Source organism: Hippopotamus amphibius, chromosome 7, assembly GCF_030028045.1.
Source record: "Hippopotamus amphibius kiboko isolate mHipAmp2 chromosome 7, mHipAmp2.hap2, whole genome shotgun sequence".
Classification (NCBI taxonomy): Eukaryota; Metazoa; Chordata; class Mammalia; order Artiodactyla; family Hippopotamidae; genus Hippopotamus; species Hippopotamus amphibius.
Genome location: NC_080192.1, coordinates 123,226,599 through 123,249,114, shown reverse-complemented (window position 1 = coordinate 123,249,114; position 22,516 = coordinate 123,226,599). Strand labels below are relative to the sequence as shown.

At 34.4% G+C, this 22,516-nt stretch overlaps 1 protein-coding gene across 10 annotated transcripts in view; it reads left to right on the top strand.

The window, feature by feature from the left end:
• Positions 1-22,516, top strand: part of BIRC6 (baculoviral IAP repeat containing 6) — a 230,619-nt gene that overhangs the window by 78,968 nt on the left and 129,135 nt on the right. For 6 of the 10 annotated variants that reach the window (XR_009054583.1, XM_057740742.1, XM_057740736.1 and 3 more), the window contains 11 exons: positions 455-552; positions 2,316-2,463; positions 3,270-3,403; positions 8,469-8,615; positions 16,499-16,686; positions 17,498-17,821; positions 18,065-18,164; positions 20,086-20,300; positions 20,646-20,854; positions 21,187-21,533; positions 22,167-22,386. Coding sequence is in view for 9 of the 10 variants with exons in the window: in XM_057740742.1 (XP_057596725.1) it covers positions 455-552; positions 2,316-2,463; positions 3,270-3,403; positions 8,469-8,615; positions 16,499-16,686; positions 17,498-17,821; positions 18,065-18,164; positions 20,086-20,300; positions 20,646-20,854; positions 21,187-21,533; positions 22,167-22,386 (2,130 nt within the window). In the remaining variant the exon portion in view is untranslated. The remainder of the gene's footprint in view (positions 1-454; positions 553-2,315; positions 2,464-3,269; positions 3,404-8,468; positions 8,616-16,498; positions 16,687-17,497; positions 17,822-18,064; positions 18,165-20,085; positions 20,301-20,645; positions 20,855-21,186; positions 21,534-22,166; positions 22,387-22,516) is intronic. The other 4 variants (XM_057740738.1, XM_057740735.1, XM_057740741.1 and 1 more) reach the window with 3 other exon arrangements.

Genomic DNA, 22,516 nt, shown 5'->3' with positions numbered 1-22,516 from the left:
TTTGGGGTGTTTGGTTAAGGGGAGCCCTTCCCCCACTTTCACTCCTGCTGTCGCTGATTGTCTTTGGATTCTTCACCTGAGGCCTCATTCCCAATTATATAATAATTTTACCAGACTTATTTATAGCATTATGCAGATCATTTTCTCTAAACCTTGAAACTATCTAGGAATGGTTTAAAAGTGAATAGTCTGTATTGACTATACCTCCTTGTTAGCCCTTCTTGGTTTTTTTTTAAAAAAAGGAGTGGTTTGATGCATAAGAAAATAGTTACAAAGACCCTTAGTATAATCAATCCCTAGTATCTTTCTGCATGTCTATAGGACTTCAAGGCAGATTTTCTTTCAATCTGTATGAACACATTTTAAAGCTTTTAAAAGTGCTACAACCGTGTTTAGAGTTGTATTTAGACCTTGAGTAATGTATTTAAATTTTTTCTTTAAAAATTTTTTTCAGTAATGGCAAATGTGACCCATGTCAGCCAGGATTTGGATCTGTTCTGCTGAAGGCCTTACTTGATAATATGTCTTTTTTACCTGCGGCAGCAACTGGTGGTATGTGAAATTAGTTCAGTCACAAATAACTGTAGCCTTAGGATATGTCTTGCAGTATGCTTGAGGTTGTTTAATAACTTTTTTCCCCTCAATTGGTTTTCTTTTTTTCTGTAGCTTATCTGTTGTTGTTTTTTTTTTAAATTAATTAATTAACATTTATTTTATTGGCTGTTGGGTCTTTTTTGCTGTGCACGGGCTTTCTTTAGTTGTGGTGAGTGAAGGCTACTCTTCGTTGTGGTACGTGGGCTCCTCATTGCCGTGGCTTCTCTTGTTGCGGAGCACGGGCTCTAGGCGTGTGGGCTTCAGTAGTTGCAGTACATGGGCTCAATAGTTGTGGCTCACGGGCTCTAAAGCGCAGGCTCAGTAGTTGTGGCACACGGGCTCAGTTGCTCCGTGGCATGTGGGATCTTCCTAGAACAGGGATCGAACCCATGTCCCCTGCATTGGCAGGCGAATTCTTAACCACTGTGCTACCTAGGAAGCCGCTCAATTTTTTTAAGGGTTTTAAATTGTGATTGGATAGGCAGATACTCTCTCTTCGATAATATTTTTAGGAAAAAGTTAATGGGAGATTTAAATAAATAACCAGGTCATCTCAATTCATGCATTTTCTTTACTTCATTAAAAGAATTGAGTTGTTTGGTTGTTTACTGATGATAGATCAGATGTCACAAACTAAAATATCAGTAAGTGCCAGAAAGATGACATAAATAAGTAAAATGTTCATACACATATTGTGTGTGAATGGTAGGGTCTGTGGCAAACTCGAATTCCCTAAAAGGGGCCAGTGGGTTTCTTTTTAATAGCACCTAAAGACTGTGAAAATGCCATTCAAGAATGAATGTAGTTATCAGGTAAAAATTTGCTATGAGGGGCTACTGATTTGCCCTTTACCTAGTGTTATTTTTTTATAGGCATTTCTCACAGTCTTTTATTTCATAAATAACCAATCCATTGAACAAGTTATCTCAGTGAGATAAACATATTCCACAAGGATTTGATCTTTGTGGTATAACAGAAAAAAAGCTTGCTCAGAGTTAGTTGATAAATGGTTATTTTTTCAATATCTTAATTTAGACAGAGTCTGTTTATATTTACCTTGAACATGTATTGACTAAAACTATTAACTCTTTGCTATATAGAGTAGAATGTTTTGGACTTGGTTGCTCACTTTAATAGTTTCTGGTGTTTAAAACAGTTTCTTGAGGAAAGTGTTAGAGGTAGGGTGCTTAAATTATGGGGTGTACTTAGTACTTAGATATCTCAAGTTTTATAAAAGAGTCTTAAAATGCATCATCATGATCACCTTTTAAGATCACCTTTGTTCTGTATCTAACTGGCAGTATGGAATAACTATACTTCATTCACTTGCTGAAGTATGTTATTTGTAGCTCACTGCCATCAATTGTTTTTGAAATTCTTAGTACAGAGAAGTAGTATTTTAGGAAAGATGGCTTGAAGAACCTGATATCTCTGCTCGTCTAGCTATTCTAAAATGTCCCTGAGTCATCTCACGTTACTGAAAACCTAAATGAATAGGTTGACCTTATATACTTCTCAGGAGATATCATTGCAATTCTTTGTCACTGTCCTCTTAGAGTCCTCCAGGGAGTTAGTCCTTCTTTGTAATTTGCCCTTACAGATTTTATTTCCAGAAAATCTTTCTAGGAAAAGGAGACATACTGATAAACAGGAAATCTGAAGTTCTCTTTGTTAGAGAAAAATGAGGGAAAGAAGCATTGATTTGTTGTTGTTGTTTTCAGGTTCTGTCTATTGGTATTTTGTCTTACTGAATTATGTTAAAGATGAAGATTTGGCTGGCTGCAGTACCGCGTGCGCCTCTCTGCTTACTGCTGTGTCCAGACAGTTACAGGACAGGCTGACACCAATGGAGGCTTTGCTTCAGACAAGGTATTTTAATCTATGAAGTGACTAATCGTGGGCCTTCCTGGATATGATACCATCTTTGCACAGAACCGTTATTATATGGATTTGCTTAAGGTTTTCTTTCGCTCTTTATTTTCTCTGAAAATAATTCCCTTTAACAACTTTAGAAGTCCTGGAGATGGTTATTCAGAGGGCTAATTATACTAAAATACTTAAAGGTGGTATTTCTTGCTAATGAAAGAAACACTTAAGGTAATTTGTTTCTTTGTTGTTAAAACTTTGTAGGTGAAATTATGTAAATCACTTGTTGCCCTTAACTAGTATTCTTTATCTGCTGTTTTTCTCAAACTTAAACATAATGAAATAAGAAATAGCTGAAGGTTGGATTTGAGTTCTTGTCTGATGATTGTTATTCAAAGTAAAGTATTTTACTTAAAGCAATCATTTTTGTAATCTTTACAGATTAGAAATCTTGATTTCAGCAAAATGTTACTCAAAGCCTTTGTACTTTCTGTTGAATCAGTGTGATGAGGGAGGCAAGGGAAGGGTACTTAATGTATCTTTCTTGATTCAGTCTGCAGATGAAGGTTCAGTCTTGGTTCATTAGTTAGCAGCTTAATTAAAATCACACTTATTGAGCCTCTGGACTATTATCTTTTGGCGTATAGGTTTGCAGGGAACACAGTTGAGATTCAGTGAATTTAAGGAGTTAAATGTGGTTAGTGTCTCCTTCTGCCCTGTGTAAAACTAGTTTTAAAACTAAGTAAATAGATAATTTGTTAATTAGATGGCTGACAGGAAAATTGTTAGGACATTATTTTATTTTTCAGATATGGATTATATAGTTCACCATTCGATCCGGTCCTCTTTGATTTGGAGATGAGTGGCTCTTCTTGTAAAAATGTATACAACAGCAGCATTGGCATCCAGTCAGATGAAATTGATTTATCAGATGTCCTTTCAGGTAGTAAAATCTTTTATTAAAGGAATTTCTGAATTTTATATCTTGGGTTTAAGTTGCCATTGATTTTTAATAGATTGTAGTTACTTCATTCTGTCTTTGGGAACTAAAAGTTTTTAGAACTTAACTTTAGTATCTGTGAATCATTAAACTATTTACCTTTGTTTCTTAACTCCCCCCCTCCAAAAATATTGAAGTTATTTTTGAAAGTGTTGCAAATTTGGTTTTTTTGTTTGTTTGTTTTTTGTGTTTCATTGCACGTCAGTATGACTTTAAAGCGAATGAAAGGCTAAAATTTGGTTATCTGTTATAGCCTTGTCAATTTTATTTGGTGTGCCTTTGCTGTCCATAAAATTAAAGAACATATAATTTCATATTACGAAGATAAAATTAATTTATACTTATTTTGATAAGCAAAGATGAAAGAAAATAATTTTCTGCTTCTGTCACTCTTCTGAGGTAAACTTGGTACACAGTGTTACATGTGTTCTTGAATACATTTCTAAAGAATATGCTTTTAGGAATTAATATGAAACACTATTTTATAATCTTTTCAGGTGCTAGAATTTGGTGTATGTCTGGTTTTGTTAGAGCAATGATCATTTTTTCTTTTCTTCCATCTTACTGAACTTACTGCAAGTGTTGCTAGTAGAACAAAATGTTAAAAAATTTATTTGTAAACATATTATGACAATTACCACATTAAATATAAGTAAATTTTGGGAGTTAATCTCAGTTTTGTTTAAAGTAAATTATGAATTGTGAAAAAAGCAAAAGAGAAAAATCAAATATAGAAATATAAATAAAATGTAAAATGTCTCAACTCTAACCTCTCCATCCTCTTAGATTACCATTATTAACAGAATGTTTAGCTATTTAGACTTGCTTTCTACATGTGCTTATGAACATTTTAAATGAAAGAGATCATCCTATACTTCTGGTCTGTTACTTGCTTTTTATTGACTTACTCTGCCTTAAGTATATGTGTTATCTACTCTGTTTGATGACTGAGGCTCTGACTACCTTATGCCAGTGTGTATCTAAGTGACTCGCCAAATTATGAATTGAATTCAGAGGAGGGGTTAGAACGAGACCTATAGATGCCTTCTGTACACCTTAGGATAGAGTGAAATTCATTATAGAGAGAGTATAAGGAGAAGACCGTAAAGCTCAGGCCAAGCCAGGGGGTTAGATATGTAAGAGCAGCCATAGTCGTTATAGAAGTCCCAGAAGAAGGGACTTAGGATCGTGATGTACATCTCCATATGAACGTCGCTTCATTTTATTCCTCACCACCAGGCCTTCTGCAGCATCCCCCTTTCATGCAGTGGCATATGTGGCACAAAACAGAGATCTGAATGTTACCCTTTTTCATTGTCTATATTGAAGCTATCATCAGATCCTATCTGTTTTTCTACCCACATATTTCAAATCTACCCATTCTCTTACCTGCCATGATCACAAGATTACAGTCTAAACAACAGTCTTCTTGAACCTGTACTACAATAATAGTTTTCTGACTGGTCGTCCTATATCTGTTCTTGGCTCACTTCTGTATGTTCTCCACAATGCAATGAATGCAGTCATTTTTTAATGCAAACCTGATCTGATCATTCTGTCTCTCTTCTTAAAATACTTTTCATGTCTTGCCGAGACCAGCTCGGCGACTCGAGGTGAGTGACGGGTGCCGCAAGCTTGAAGAAGACACAGACACAGACTGAAGAGAAAAGTGGGACGGGGGGCTCAAGACCTCTCGGATCAAGAGCCCTGCTGACTCATCCCAGGCTGCTTTTATTGAGTTCCTGGGCTAACATTCTCAGGTTACACTCATAAACAATCAAAGGCCTCACATGACTGAGGCAATTATCTTTGTTTACTTCCTGGGTCTGAGTTGAGCAGGTGTGGATTTGAGCTGGGGGTGGAGAGCAAAACAGCCCTGGGGGCAGGAGACCTCTCTCAGATATGAGGGGTCTGTGCCCCACCCGTGTTGGCCCCTCTGCGACTGTGCCTGTCTTAGGTTGTCCCTCCCTTGAGGAATCTTACCCGTCTCTGGCTAACCAGTCATCCTCCAGGGCCAAACACGGTGATATAAGGAAGGCTCTATGCACCACCCCTGTTGGCCCCTCTGCGGCTGTGCCTGTCTTAGGTTGTTCCTCCTCTGAGGAATCTTACCTGTCTTTGGCTAACCAGCCGTCCTTCAGGACCAAACAGGGTGATATTAGTCTCCACGCCCCGCACCCTCAGCTCCTCCACTGCTCAAGCAGGACATTCTGAATCCCATTGCTCGGCCCACATACTTCAACATTTTCAAGGTTACAAAAAGGTTCCAGAATGTCTTCCCACAATGTCTTTTCATAATTGTGCAATCCAAAGTCTCTGAAATAGCATAGAAAATCTTGTATGATCTGACGCTTTCCCCCTTGCCCTGTTAATTTTCTTTCTGTGGCCTAGTGATTCTGAATGTGGTTTCTTAGGTCCCCTCAGGGTTCCTGAGATCCTTTCAAGGGGAGTCTGTGGGTTAACTGTTTTCATGATAAAACAGTGCTATTTGCCTTTTTCATTGCATTGACATTTGTACTGATTGTGCAAAAGCGTGATGTTCTTCCCCATGCACTTAGAATAAAAAGTATGCCAGTTTCACTTAGAAATATCTTTGATGAAACAGTAGAAATTGTTAATTTTATTCAATTTTGAACCCATGAGTGCATGTCTTTTAAATATTCTGTGATAAAATGGGAAGTGTGCATGAAACACTTCTGCTGCATATTGAAGAACCATGGTTGTTTCAAGGAAATGCACTTGTGTAGTTGTTAGAGTTGTAAGGTGAACTAGTTGCTTATTTCATGGAATACCATTTTTATTTGCAAGGATGACTGATAAAATATATTTATTCAGATTTGATTATTTGGCAGGTATTTTCTGAAAAATAAATAAAAAACGCCTGTCAGTATCTGTCCAGTTGATAGTATTTGTTGCCAATGTTAGAAGTAGAGGTTTTAAGCAAAAATTAGAATTTTGGAAAACGTGTATTCTCTAAAGTGAACTTGATAGCTTCTCAATACATAACGACTTTTCTGATGGACTACGATGATATTAGTGTCATTTTCTGATATGATGAAATGTGTTAACATTTGGAAGATCCATGTATAGTGGTCAACCAGTATTTTCCAAATGATCAATGCATGGTGATTCAACATCATGTACTGGCAGAAGATTCCTTAAAAGCATAAGATAGGCCAATTAATGTAATAGAGTTTGAGAAGTTCTTTTTTAAGATTTCAGATACCATATTGCAACTAATCCTAAGCTACCACTTTTCGTTTTTAAATATATAATACTTTATTAAAATATTCCTTTCTTTTCCAGTCATATATTTGTGTTGGTTCAGATTTTTTTCATGTATTCCTACCAGAGCATCTTACATTGAATGTAGAGGCAGGTAGGCAAATCCAGCTACCTTCTGATAAGCCAAAGTTTAAAGAGATTTGCAAGAATGTAAAACATCACCACTCTTCTCATTATTTTTGTTTTAGAAGACATTCATTTTTCATCAAAATATGCTATTTAATTTTAATTCTGAGTTTATTACTATTATATGAATTAATGTTTAAAATTTTCTCATCTTAAAATTTCTACTTTGATAATTATCAATGTATGTACAACCAAGATAAATGAAAACTCAAAGAGTTCTTTTAATGATTTTAAAGATGTGTAGCAGGGTTTTAGGATTGAGAAATGTTCCTCTAGGCATCGTTTTCCTTCAGTTCTTCTAATGTTCCATGTTCCTTCCTACTGAAGGGATTTCAGTCATGTCATTTCCTCTGCTTGGATTCCCCTGCCCCAATGGAATAAATACATAAAAATCTTTTATTCCCGTATATCTCAGCAGCTCATCATGGAAGTATTTTATTACCCCTTGACTTAGACTGATTTCCTCTTGACTTATTTGGCCTTTGAACTTCACTTAAGTAAAGCATAGCCCCCACCTTTTTTTTTTTTTAAACGTTCAATTGTGCAAGTATTTAATACCTGGTAACCTTGAACAGAATATGCGTTTCATAACAACTAGGGCCTGTTCTTTTACTCTTGTATCGCCCATGTCTTCTGTTGAATAAGTGCTCAGTAAATATTTTTTAACATGTGTCAAGTCCTATTCTGGGTGGCAGTGGGTCATTGGAGAACATGGTTTTGACAGTTTGTCTTGTGTTTAATTTATTCCCTCGGGTTTTTGATGACAGTTTCTATATCTTTCCGTTCTTTCCATCTTTTTTTTTTTTTACTTTGTTAAAGAATTCTTTTTAAAAGTAGTGCTCTGATTTTAGAAAATTTGAAAAGTACTAAAAATAACCCTTCCCTCTTCCTGTCCCCGTACCATATACACTCGTATCACATACACTTTTAATTCTTTTGTATTCTTCTGTCCGGTCGTCTTGCTTTGGTTTTATGGTTCACATAGCTGTGACCATTTGATTTTTGTTTTTTACTACTACATGTGCTGACAAAGTATTTTTATGATTATAAAGCAGTATATCTCATTCTAGAATATTGATATTATATTCAAAATATAAAATTTATAGCTAAATCTTGCTAATATTTTAGAATATTTCTTTAGTTTTTATTTAGTGTCATTTATACAGTTGATATATTATAGAATATATTCTGATTTTTTGCATAGTTAAACAGATTGAATAATAGCTAATCTAAGTATCTGGTTTATTTGTTTCCTTCATTTAAATTCTGTTATTTATTTTATTCATTCATTCATTCTTTTTTTTGTTTTTCTTTTGTTTTCTATTCCTCATGTAAAAATCTAAATCACTTATTATTGTTTCTTGTTAATGTGAATGGCTACTTAGTTGCTTCTGTGCAACTATGCTTTTGTAGCAAGGAGACTAGTGTCTCCTGTTTGTAAGTTTTCTTAATACCATGTCCATTGTTGAAGCCCTGTGTTTGTGCATTTATAGATCTTTCTAATTAAAATTGAAGCAGTGGATGTAATTCTCAATATGACTATTGCCCTTTTAAGATTAATTCACATTTTATAAAATTGGTCTCTTTTTTGTATTAGGAAACGGAAAGGTCAGTAGTTGCACAGCTGCTGAAGGTAGTTTCACATCTCTCACTGGACTTCTAGAAGTTGAACCTCTACACTTTACTTGTGTGTCAACTAGTGATGGAACCAGAATAGAAAGGGATGATGCAAGTACGTTTACTGGTATATACCTTCTTTTATTATATACATTCTTTTATTGCATTTTATGTTGTAATAAAGTGATATATTAAGTATTTATGTATCAGTTTATATTATATGTAAATTCCTTTGCTGTCATGTTAAGTAGAAACTTATTGGTAGGAGGGACATTTTGGGGAAAAAATCATAAGTATTTTCATATTTTTTTCTAAGTCTATTCGTGGGTTTTTTTTCTTACCCTCTGGAACCCTGTATTAAATTTTTTAGTTTTTATGTGTGTGCATTTTTAGAAACTGTAATTTGGAAAGTATCAAATATAATTAAAGTGGAGGGATGAGTACAATAGACTGTATATTTTTGTTACCCACCTTCAACAGTCATCAGCTGATGGCCAGTCTTGTGTGTAGTTTTGGCATCATGATGTTATTTCTTGCATTTAAAGTTAAAAGTATATTTGGTAATGTTTTTGAGAAGATTGAGATGAGTGAAGAGGGAATACTATTTTTTCAGCTAGTTTAAAACAGCTTTGGATATATGAACCAGTATCTCTGTGTGTTGAATATATGTTGTTGTTGTTTTAAATGAATAATCAATGAAAACTCTTGTTTATTTTGCATCTCTTATTTTCTGTGTTTTTTCTTCATATTGAAGGATCAGTGTTTATTTACAGTTAGTTCTGTCTGGGCACAAATAATTGAAGTTTTTAAAATTAAAAATATTTGTATATGGTTTTATACTGATATTATAGTCACAGAAGTGTTTTTGATTATTGTCTTGAATGAATTCTGCTGTTGGTGGTTTTTTGTAAGTGGACATCTTTTTGTTTCTTCAGCTGTTTAACAGAAAGTAAAAATAACTTGCTTGAGAAGTCATGAAAAATTTTATCTTTCTTTTAGGTCCAGAATGGCAAAGTGTTTTAAAGGGAACTTAGTTCTCTGAATGCCTTTTTATTCAGAATCATCTTGTATCTTCCAGTTGTGGAAGTAACCACTAAGTGAAATTTATGGCTTATGTGGCTGAAAATTTTTTTTGTTTTTTGTTTTTTGTTTTGCTGTGTTGGGTCTTCATTGCTGCATGTGGGCTTTCTCTAGTTGCTGTGAGTGGGATCTACTCTTTGTTGAGGCGAGCAGGCCTCTCATTGTGGTGGCTTCTCTTGTTGCAGAGCGCGGGCTCTAGGTGCATAGGCTCAGTAGTTGTGGCGCACAGGCCCTAGGGCACATGGGCTTCAGTAGTTGTGGCACATGGGCTCTAGGGTGCATGGGCTTCAGTAGTTGTGCTTTGCGGGCTTTAGAGTGCAGGTTCAGTGGTTGTGGCACACGGGCTTAGTTGCTCCATGGCATATGGGATTTCTAAGATTGAGTTTCCTAAAATTACTTTGTTTGATATTTCTCTACCAGTCATCAACTTTCTTTTGGTTACTATTTGTATGGTATATATATTTCCTTCTTTTTACTTTCAGCTTTTCATTGTCTTCTTTTATTTTAGACTCATCTTTTATAAGCAGAAAGTAGTTGCTTTTTCCCCTTTCTTTCAATTGGAGTAAATTTAATATAATTAGTAATATATTTGTATTCAAATGCCATGTTTTTCATATATTCTATTAGATTTCACATCTTGCCTGTTAAATGTTTCTTTTTGTCCTTTGTTTCCATTTTTTGGGGGATTGTATTTTTATTGAGCTATTTTTCTACTTTTTATTATTTTTAACAGTTATCCCAGAAAGCATAATATACACATATCCTTGACATCCAGAAATGCAGTTCTTTTTCTTACCATATAGTGCAAATATATTGAACATTATCACTTTTTTAGTTTATATGGCAATGTGACTTTATACCTTAATTTTATGTGTATTTTAATTCCCATGGTGGTTATTATAGTTTTTAAATTCCATATTCATTTGGATTTACCTCATAATTCCATTTTCATTTCTCTATATTTCTTTCTTTGCTTTTGAGCTTTTCTGTGGTTTGAATTTCTTTATGTCTGAGAACGACTCTGTAAGATCACTTTTTTTGTTCTTATCTACTGATGATGAATTAACTTAGTTTTTTGTGGGAAAATTTCAAATATTTTTTGAAAAATTACATAAACCAGTCATTATCCATACATAAGTACCTTAAATAATGTGAATGTCCTCTTTAATAACTGATTACATTTTTATTATAATTATCTAAATAACTGTGGCTTATTATGATGCATTTTATCATAATCTAATAAATTAGCATGATCAATTTCATAGTATCTAATTTTCAATATTTAATTTAATTTATCTGAATATCATAATAACATTCTACATTTGGCTTGTTTGGATTAAGAGGTGTCGTCTTCATTCTTGAAGAGTATTTTACATGTTACAGAATTCTGAGTCAGCTATTATTTCTTCTAGTTATTATTTTTTTTAATATTTATTTTTTTTTGTTGCATCAGGTCTTAGTTGCAGCACATAGGATCTTTCGTTGCCATGCGCTGGCTCTTCATTGTGGTGCACAGGCTTCTCTCTAGTTGTGGTGCAAGGGCTCCAGAACTCGTGGGCTCTGTAGTTGTGGTGCATGTGCTCAGCAGCAGCGTGCAGGCTTAGTTGCCCCCAGGTATGTGGGATCTTAGTTCCCCGACCAGGGATCGAACTGGCATCCCCTGCATTGCAAGACCAGTTCTTAACCACTCTACCACCAGGGAATTCCTTCTTCTAGTTATTTAAAGATAACCTTTCCTTTTACCTTACATTGTTAGATATCACTTGTCTTACTGCTACTTTTTTAGGATCATTGTCAGTTTTCAAGGTGTTTTTGAGATTCATATTCTCCCCCTCCCTCCTTCATTTCTCCCCTTCATTCGCTTTCTCTCTGTTTTCAGCATTTTCCTGTGATTTCCTAAATGTGGTTTCAGTTGGGATTCATAGGGCTTCTTGAATCCTTACGTGGTATCTTCCATTAGCTTTAGAAGGATCTCAGCCATTAACTGTTGAAACACTGCTTCTGCCCTGTTTCCTATCTTCTCACTTTTTGCATCTCCAATTTCATGTATGTTACACCTCTTCACTATAACTGATATGATTTCAACTTTTTAAATCTCTTTTACTATGGGTGTTTTCTTCTAATTCATCTTAGTTTACTGTTTCTCTCTTCTGATGTGTAATCATTTGTGGGGGGAAAACTATCCTTTCACTCTACTGCAGTGTCACCTCTGTTCAGAATCATGTATTTGCTATCAGTATGGGTCATTTCTGTTCCATTGGAAATTTTGTCTAGCCTTATGCCAATATCTCATTGTCTTAATTTCTGTAACTTTGTATTGTCTTAAAATCTGCTAGTACAAATCCACCAACTTTTTGTTTCTTTTTTGGTAGATTTAGAAAATTTATATATAAAGTTTTTACAGAGTTATGCAATCATCACCACAATCTAATCCCAGATTGTTTTAATCACTCCAAAAAGAAACCACCTTGTCATTAGGAGTCACTCCCAATTCCCTCCTCCCCCCATCTCTTAGCAATCAGTAATTTGTTTTGAGTCTCTGTAGATTTGCCTACTGTGGACATTTCATGTAAAAGTGCAATCATATAGCATATGGCCTTTTTGTCTGGCTTCTTTCACTTGGTTTAATGTTTTCAGAGGTTCATCAAGTTTCGTCCATTTAGTATATAAAAGAACATTGTTTTAGTAGCTGAATAAATTCCACTTTGTGGTTATACCACTTAAAATTTTTTTTGGATATACCACATTTTGTTTACCTACTCAGCAGTTAATGAACATTTGGGTTGTTTTCTCTTTTTGGCTGTTAAGAAAAATACTGCTGTGAACATTTTTGTGTAAGTGTTTGTTGTGTTGTATGTTTTCAGTTTTCTTGAGTGGAATCCATCAACATTCTTTTTCTTAAAGATGCTGTTTCGTGGGCTTCCTAGGTGGCACAGTGGTTAAGAATCCGCCTGACAATGCAGAGGTCACGGGTTCAATCCCAGCTCCAGGAAGATCCCACATGCCACGGAGCAACTAAGCCCGTGTGCCAAAATAAAAAAAATAAAAAAAAAAATAAAAAAAAAAAAGATGCTGTTTCGTAAAGACTAGGTCTTTTGTATTTCCATTGTGTTCTAGCTTTGTTGAAATATAGTTGACATATAACAATGAGTAAATTTAAGGTGTACAATGTGTTGTTTTGAAACATTTATATCTTGTAAAGTGATCACCTCCATAGCATTTGCTAATACCTTCATCCCATCACAGAATTACCATTTCTTTTTTGTGGTGAGAACATTTAAGATTTATTCTCTTTGCAACTTTTAAGTATATAATGCAGTATCATTATCTATAATTGCTATGCTGTACATTAGATCTCAGTAATTCCATTTAAATAAATTTTAGAATTGGATTGACAGTTTATTAAAAAAACTTATATTTTAATTTGGGATTTGAATATTAAGTCAGTTTGGGAGGATTGACATCTTAATATTAAGCCTTTCAGTCCATTAACATGATATATTCTTTAGTATATATTTATACTGAATTAGGTATTCCATTTATCTTGGTGACATCTTATAGCTCTTGGTACGCTAGAAGTTTTGCACATCCTTTTTAGATTTGTACCTAGCTATTTGATTTTTTTATGCTATTATAAGTGCTATTTTTCTTGGTTTTATTTTTGGGTTTTTCTTGCTGGTGTATAGAAATATAATTGATTTGTGTATATTAATCTCATACCTGTTGACACTGCTGTATTAACTTATTCTTGTACGTTGTACATGCTTAGGGATTTTTAATATACACAATTACATCATCTTTTCATAAAATGATTTTTACTTTATTTTTCTAGTTGTTATATCTTTTGTTTCTTTTTCGTGCTGTATCATGTTTACTAAGACTTCCTCCATTTATATTGGATAGAAATGGTGATAGTCATCTTTGTATTGTTCTCACCTCTGTTTTTTTATATCTAGTTTCGGAGGCCCTTAGTATAAAAACAGAAAATGATACTGAAAACTCAGACTGTGCAAAGATTTTAAAATTAGTTTTGTAGTAGCAGGATGACTTATTTTTCTTAGATTGTTTATGTCTCATGTGTTTCTTGTGACTTAGTTCATTTTCCTTTAAATATTATTTGGGCATTAGATTTTAAAATCAATAAAGGGCTAAAATATACGTGGTTAGCATTGAAAGTCACTCATATTACCCCAAAAGTACAAATACAATATAAATGCTTCGGTAAGTCTAATAATTTTCCCTCTAGAGTGGGAATGAACTGCTGTTGCTTTGGTGGAACACTTCATGGAGCACATGGATTTCATTGGGGGCACACAGCTTATATGAGTTATGATTGCTCTTTCTTTGACCAAACTTATATACTTGAATATGTGCAAGTTAAATGAGGTGTAGGATGGCTACACTGTAACGATTGTGTCTTTTTTTTAAGTCCAGGAAATTTTAATTGTAAGAGGCTATGCACAGTGTTGTTATTTCTATCTTGATTATAGCTTAGTTTTAAAAAATAGTTTATTTTAATTTTGGCATAATATAATCATTGTTAGATATTAAGATAGGCTGTCAGATTACCCCCCCACCCCGTTTTCAAGTATTTATGAGCAAATTACTTCCCTCAATTTACTTTATTCATTTATTTTTATTTTTATTGAAGTGTAGTTGATTTAAAATGTTGTTAGTTTCTGCTATATATTTCCCTCAATTTTAGATACATTACCTGTAAAATGGGATAACAATATTACCTACTCATGTGCCATTGCAAAGATTAAATGAATTGGATGTAAGTTCCATGCTTAGCACTACGCCTCCTGTTAGCTTTGATTTCACACAGCTTTTGATTCTAACCCTAGTTCTACCACTAGGTAGCTGTACAAGGTAACTTCTCTGAGCCATTCTTTTTTTTTTTTTTTTTTTTTGATAGTAAGAAGTGGATTTATTTAGAGAGAAACACACTCCACAGACAGAGTGTGGGCCATCTCAGATGGTGAGAAAGGCCTGAGCCATTCTTTACTTAACTGAAGAACAGAACCATAGTACCTGTCCTTCAGGGTTGTTCATTTGTTGAAAATAGTAATTAACTAAAACTGTAAGGTGGTAGGTAATACACACTAAACATTTGCTATTATTGTAGCAGTTACCTTTCCTTAACGTAAGTAAGTTTTTCTCTTTCTGACTTACTTCACTTAGTATAATAATCTCCATGTCCATTCATATTGCTGCAAATGGCATTATTTCATTCATTTTCATGGCTGTGTAGTATTCCATTATACATATGTACCACATCTTTATCCATTCATCTGTCGATGGACATTTAGGTTGTTTCCATGTCTTGGGTATCGTAAATAGTGCAGCCATGAGCATTGGGGTGCATGTATCTTTTCAAATTAGAATTTGCTCTGAATATATATCCAGGAGTAGGATTGCTGAATCATATGACAACTCTATTTTTAGTTTTTTAAGGAACCCACATACTGTTTTCCATAGTGGCAGTACCAATTTACCACCAACAGTGTAGGACGATTCCCTTTTCTCCATACCCTCTCCAGCGTTTGTTACTTGTAGACTTTTTAATTATGGCCATTGTGACAAGTGTGGGGGGTACTGCATTGTGGTTTTGTTTTGTATTTCTAATAATTAGCAGTGTTGAGCATCTTTTCATGTGTTTATTGGCTATCTGTGTGTCTTCTTTGGAGAAATGTCTCTTTAGGTCTTTTGCCCATTTTTTGATTGGGTTGTTGTTTTTGTTATTGGGTTGTATAAGCTGTGTGTACATTTTGGAAATTAAGCCCCTGTTGGTCACATTATTTGCAAATATTTTCTCCCATTTTGTTTGTTTATGGTTTCCTTTGCTATGCAAAAGCCTCTAAGTTTGACTAGGTCCCATTTGTTTATGTTTGTTTTTATTTCTATTGCCTTGGGAGACCTAAGAAAACATTGGTATGATTTATGCCAGGGAATGTTTTGCCTATGTTCTCTTCTGGGAGTTTTATGGTATCATGTCTTATATTTAAGCCTTTAAGCCATTTTAAGTTTATTTTTGTATATGGTGTGAGGGTGTGTTCTAACTTCATTGATTTGCATGTGGCTGTCCAACTTTCCCAACACTATTTGCTGAAGACTGTTTTTTCTCCATTGTATGCCTCCTTTGTCAAAGATTAATTGTGTGAGTTTATGAAATTAAAAGTTTTAATTTCAGCTTTTTCCAAAATGTTTTACACAGATGATGGTAAATATTTAACGGGAAAAAGTTTTTTTATGCTGTGTGTTTGAATAACATTGAAAAGGGGAGTGAAAAATTTTAAAGTTGTGTGATTTCATAGACCTTTAATGACGGTAATGTTCATGGGTAAGCAGTCCGTGCCAGCCTTACTCGACTGTGCACAGGGCATGCTTCTCTTCTTAGTGTGCTGAGGAGCATGTGGTAGGAAACATTGCTTTATAATTTCTGTGTGGGTGAAATTCTCTTTCTAGGCTGTACTTTAAAATGAGGAAATAGGTGTCATCAGTCTTGTTAAATGCTGTTCTTACAACTGAAAGTTTTTTGAGCTTTTTAGGGGAGGGAGAAGAAGGTGGTGTTGCTGTAAGAAAACTTAGTAAAGCAAAAATCAGTTTATTTCTTATGCTCCAATTGTATAAGATTACTGTTATTTTGTATTTTCATTTTAGCGATATTAAATGAAATTTCTTCTATGCTGAAAATATTTTTAAACTTAAAAGTATACTAATTTTTCTTTGATTAAGAAGTCATTCCTGGTTCCCTTATACTTGACTACTATTATTATCACTATATTTTTACCATTAAGATTTCCTCTCAAGATTCTTACTGTTTTAAATGAAAATTAACTGTAGTTCTAGTGTCAAAGTAGTGTGCTTGGATATATTTCTCTGTGAACCTTTTCTTCATCCTGTTCCCCCCTCCTTGTCTTATGCCAGTGAGTTCCTTCGGGGTTACTCCTGCAGTAGGTGGACTATCATCTGGGACAGTTGGGGAAGCTTCGACAGCCCTGAGTTCAGCAGCCCAGGTAGCTTTGCAGTCTCTCTCTCATGCAATGGCTTCAGCCGAGCAACAGCTACAGGTGCTGCAAGAGAAACAGCAGCAGCTTTTGAAGCTTCAGCAACAGGTTGGAGACTATTTGGCTCTTTGTTCATGCTGTCTCTAAACTTCAAAAGCTGAAAAAGTACTGTAAAAATGACCATTATTTTCGTAAAGGAAATTAGGTTGACCGATCTGAGCTAATCATTTTCTACAAAAATTGAGGTAACATCTTTGTGATATACTTAAAATTTTAAAAATTATATAAATGTGTTTTATTTGATACATATCTGGGGGAATATAATTGATATTTTCTTTGCAATCTTTAAGTAAAATCCATTCTTTATTCTTTTAATAAACACTCTTGATCAGATGTGAGAGTTAACAGTTACTGTTTTTATTGATTGAAAAATCTTAACATTTTAAAGACCAATTGAGTTAATGTGAGTTAAAATTTATTAATAATAGCATATCTTTTGGAGATTTCATCATGGTCTAAATGCAACCTGTACAATTCCGGGTGACAAATTGTATCAGGTTAGGCAACATGAAAATTCACTTCCTATTAATATTTTGTTTTGAGGAGAACTTTGTTTCCTTATTTACATGTAATTGTTCTGCTTCCTTTCCACCTTTGCTTTGAGAAAGTCCTACTTCCCAAATACTCAGGAAATTTTATATCAGATATTTACGGAAGTATGTATATATCTATATCTATATCTATATCTGTAGCATAGAAGCACTCCATTCATGTTGAGTCCACTTTTTACTTAATCTCATTTTTATTGAACTAGGATCCAGTTAATCATGTTTATTTTCATAATATATACTCATGTAGTATTCCCACAATTTAGGTAGGCAGGGTTAGTCTATATTTGTTGCTTTTACTTCTTTTACAGAAAGCAAAGCTGGAAGCCAAGTTACATCAGACAACAGCTGCAGCAGCTGCAGCAGCATCAGCAGCATCAGCAGTAGGTCCTGTTCACAACTCTGTGCCTTCCAACCCAGTGGCAGCCCCTGGATTCTTCATTCATCCATCTGATGTTATTCCACCCACTCCAAAAACAACACCACTTTTTATGACTCCACCACTCACCCCACCCAATGAAGCAGTTTCCGTTGTGATTAACGCCGAACTTGCACAGCTTTTCCCAGGCTCAGTTATTGATCCCCCAGCAGTCAATCTTGCTGCACATAACAAAAATTCCAACAAGTCCCGAATGGTAAATTATTATATTTTAAATAGGTGTTCGCTTAGACATTTAAAAATATGTTGATGTATACACTAACTTTAGAAAGCAAAAGTTTATTATGTTAACTTGTTTTATCATATTAGGTTATCTTATTTTATAAAATATTCCTGAATATTCATCAGGAAATGAAACTTGTTAATGTCATATTATGGTTATTAGTTTTTATAGAGCAAGAGTGATATCAATGTAGAGTTATACTTTTTTCTTTTCTAGAATCCACTTGGTTCTGGTCTAGCCCTTGCAATCTCTCATGCTTCACATTTTCTTCAACCTCCACCTCACCAGTCCATTATTATAGAGCGAATGCATTCAGGTAATCTTCGACTTTCTTAAAATATTTTTTTTCCATGTCTGCTGGCCCTTTAAAGACTTAATATTGTGTAGTTTGATTTTCCTGTGCAAATAGATTACATCTTCTCTTGAGAAAGTACTTTTTACCAAGAGTAAGCAGTACGTAAGGCTCCAGCTGTGTGCTCACCAAGTTGAGTGGAGAAGTGCTGCTGAGTATTTTCATTAATTCTGTCCAAACAGTGGAATTGATCTGTGTAAGAGTCTTGCCTGTTGAACTATGGTTGATATAAATATCTGCATCCATTGTAGCTGCTGAATTACCATTACACTAAAAATTATGCTTAAAGAAGTATTCCTAAGATTAGCATTCTAATTTTGGAACCATTTTTTGAGAATAGCTAACAGAATTACTGCTAACTTAGTAGGATTAGTAACATTTCATGGTTTCTGGATAATTGAGATTTTACTTAGGCTTGTACCATGCTTATATGCTAGAGACCTATGATCAAGGTAGGTGCTTTCAATTAGAGCATGTTTACTAATACACTATAGGCAATATTTACCTTATTATCCTACCAACTGTTATTTCTGGGCTTGAGCAGCAGCAGAATTTAACAAAATCCTTAGGTATGTTTTATAGGAGGAAGTAACATACTGTATAGTGCATACTCTATCACTTTTCTTTATATGAAGAATTGAACCATATTTCCTTTATTGCAATGGGTTGTTTCCTATTTGGAAGAGAGAGTTTTAAAAGAATAAAATGTTAATGGTGTTTTCTGCCCACCTAATCATTCATTGGTAACAACTTTAGTGTTTAGAGTGAAATTTGTGTTGTCCAATCTTTATGAAATATGAGCAATTGTTTACACTGTAATTTGATTTTTTTATCTATGGACTTGACTGTGGCACGTAAGCCCCCTAAAGAGGAGAATTATGTTTTTGTTCGGTAGTCTTTCTGTTTAGGAAAATACTGGTAACTGCCTTGCTTTCCTTAAAATGGCTCTATGGAGATAGCACTAGACATAGAAGTTAAATTTAGTTGGGTTCCTTCACTGTAAAATATAACTGGTAAGGTTACTGTATGCCCCCAACCCAGTAAAGAAGAAAAATAATTAAGATTTTATTAATGATTCTGCCTCCTGTTTCACTAATTGATCTTATTCCTGAAATGTATGTGAGATGAGAGATGCAAATCTGCTCTTTTGTTTCTCAGATCATTCTTGCCTTTCGTTTATATGAACTTACATAGAAAAGAGATGCTACCTCTTTAGCATGGCTCTTAAGAGTAAGCCTTCTACTTCACTTGGTACTGAGCTAGAGACAGCAATGTGTCATTACAGGAGGGAAGCATTGTTTGAGAAAAAATTTCTGTCTCCACTGGAGGAACTAACTTCCTAAGAGATTTTTTAGTGAGATAGTAATGACTACATGTGATTTCATTCAGCCTTATGCTTTTCCTTTACATTGTAACCCCAATGTAAAATGCAGCTTCAAAAGATGTTGAACAAGGCTTAAGAAAACCAAAATCAAATAATAAAATTTGGTGTGATTAGTATATTTAGTTGTGAGATCAGAAGAAAAAAAGACCAAATGACTGAAAGAAGAACAGGTAGGTACTTTACTGAATTAGTCTCTAATCTATTTTTCTGATTTACCTGTTTCTGCTCGAAAGTTTTAAAATAAGATTGTATGTACAGTTGATTTCCTTCATAGTAACAAACTTACTCTTGTATATTTTTAATGTAAATCTTGGGGTTCAAACTAACAGATTGAGGTTTTAGACAATTTTTGATTGAGAATTATTAACTTTTTTTCTTATTTGTAGTCTAGTAAGTTGATTTCATATTTTAAGATGAATGTTCCAAATTGTTTCTGAGTGTATCTTTTGGTTAATTGATACATGGTATTTTATGTCAGCTGTTGCTCTCTGTCTCCCATAGGAGCAAGGAGATTTGTGACCTTGGATTTTGGCAGACCAATACTGTTGACAGATGTATTGATTCCCACTTGTGGAGACTTGGCTTCCTTATCAATTGACATTTGGACATTAGGAGAAGAGGTTGATGGGAGGCGATTAGTAGTGGCAACTGATATAAGCACCCATTCACTGATTCTTCATGATTTGATACCACCTCCAGTGTGCAGATTTATGAAGGTAAAGAACTTCAAGAAAATGAAATGATAGGCTTTACATGTTTCTGATAAGTTATGAAAAATATTCAGACATATAATTTATAAGTATTCTTACAGCACAGGGAACCATATTCAATATTCTGTGATAAACCATAATGGAATATAAAAAAGAATGTATATATGTATAACTGAATCACTTTGCTATACAGCAGAAATTAAAACAACATTGTAAATCAACTATACGTCAATAAAAAAATAAGAGTATCCTTTTCTAATTTATAATTATTTATCTTTTAAAATACATGACTCAGATTTTTATTGTCGTAGATGGGTGCGTATGTATATTTATTTAAAGTTTTCATTTCAGATCACTGTCATCGGTCGATATGGAAGTACAAATGCCAGAGCTAAAATCCCATTAGGATTTTACTATGGTCATACCTATATCTTGCCTTGGGAGAGTGAACTGAAACTAATGCATGATCCTCTGAGAGGAGAGGGAGAATCTGCAAACCAACCAGAGATTGACCAGCATTTAGCAATGATGGTTGCTCTACAGGAGGATATACAGTGCAGGTTAGTAGAAAATTGCAGTGTATTTTAGTCTTATTGAAACCGTGTATTTTGTATAATGTCTCGCATACACTTGTCAAGAAATGTCGTTTCGTAAGTGCATAGAAAAGAACAAAAGGCACTAGGATACTAGCATGTTATAATGTTTAATGCATTAATATATTGTGATTAAATAATTGGTTCTAATTTTTTTTAGTGCTTACCAATTGATTAATTCTTTTTAATGGGTTGTATGTTAACTTGTTTTAGAGATTTAATTTTTAGTGTGTATTCGTGCATGTATATCAAAGAGAACATTGCAGGAATTATTTTGTTTGTTTATTTTCTGCTTATAGGTATAATTTAGCTTGTCATCGACTGGAAACTCTTTTGCAAAGTATTGATCTTCCTCCCCTCAACAGTGCTAACAATGCACAGTACTTTTTGCGAAAGCCAGACAAGGCAGTTGAGGAGGACAGTAGAGTTTTTTCTGCCTATCAGGACTGTATTCAGCTACAGCTTCAACTAAATTTGGCTCATAATGCAGTGCAGAGGCTCAAAGTAGCTCTTGGCGCAAGTAGGAAGATGTTGAGTGAAACATCAGACCCAAAAGATTTAATTCAGACGTCTTCCACAGAGCAGTTACGTACTATCATCAGATATTTATTGGACACTTTGCTCAGCCTTCTTCACTCTTCCAATGGTTTGTATTTGGCTTAAGTACTTAAAAAGGCTGGAAATATATTTGATGTGATTTTGTTGCATATTTTGTTGTATTAATACTTCCTGGGTACTGTTTATTTTAGCATCCATTCTGATGTATTTATGTAATGCGTTTTTAGGTTGATTCATTTTTTTTCCCCTTTATTTTTCTTGAATAGATTTTTGATTACTTTTTTCTTGAATTTCTGCTGTTGATGTGCCACATCATTGTGTTACTGGCAAAATAATAAAAATGTTTGAAAGCACAACAGTGAGAACTGTTAATAAATTGCTAATCTAATACAGAACTGTCATTTTCTAACCAAGAGCTATTTTTGATCATTACATATGGCATGGGCGCAAGTGTGTGCACAACGCACGTGCACATACACAGCCATCTGATACACCAAGCTCCACATGCAAGAAGTATAATTGATGTAATTGCTAATTCTTCTTTTCCCCAAGTGTTTAGCAGTTAAAATTCTACATATATGGAGTAAAGAAATGAATAGGAAAATAAATAGACCAAAATTTTGCTGGTAAAGAGGAAAGCCTATCTAGGGATGCTGATTTTGATGCTGATTTTAAGCATACTCTTAAATAGGAAATTTTACTGTTTTCTTTCTTGTAATAGGACACTCTGTTCCTGCAGTTTTGCAGAGTACATTCCATGCCCAGGCCTGTGAAGAGCTTTTTAAACACCTGTGTATCAGTGGAACCCCAAAGATACGGTTACATACTGGTCTTCTACTTGTTCAGCTCTGTGGTGGTGAAAGATGGTGGGGCCAGTTTCTTTCTAATGTTCTTCAGGAATTGTACAATTCAGAGCAGCTTCTCATCTTTCCACAGGATAGGTAGGTCAGAAGATATTGGAATAATTTGTTATTATTGATTTATACTTCCCATGATGTTCAGATTTGCAAATCTTGTGTATGTGGACACTGAGTGTGGAGAAATGAAGCGTGTCTTTTCAGAGTTTGAGCA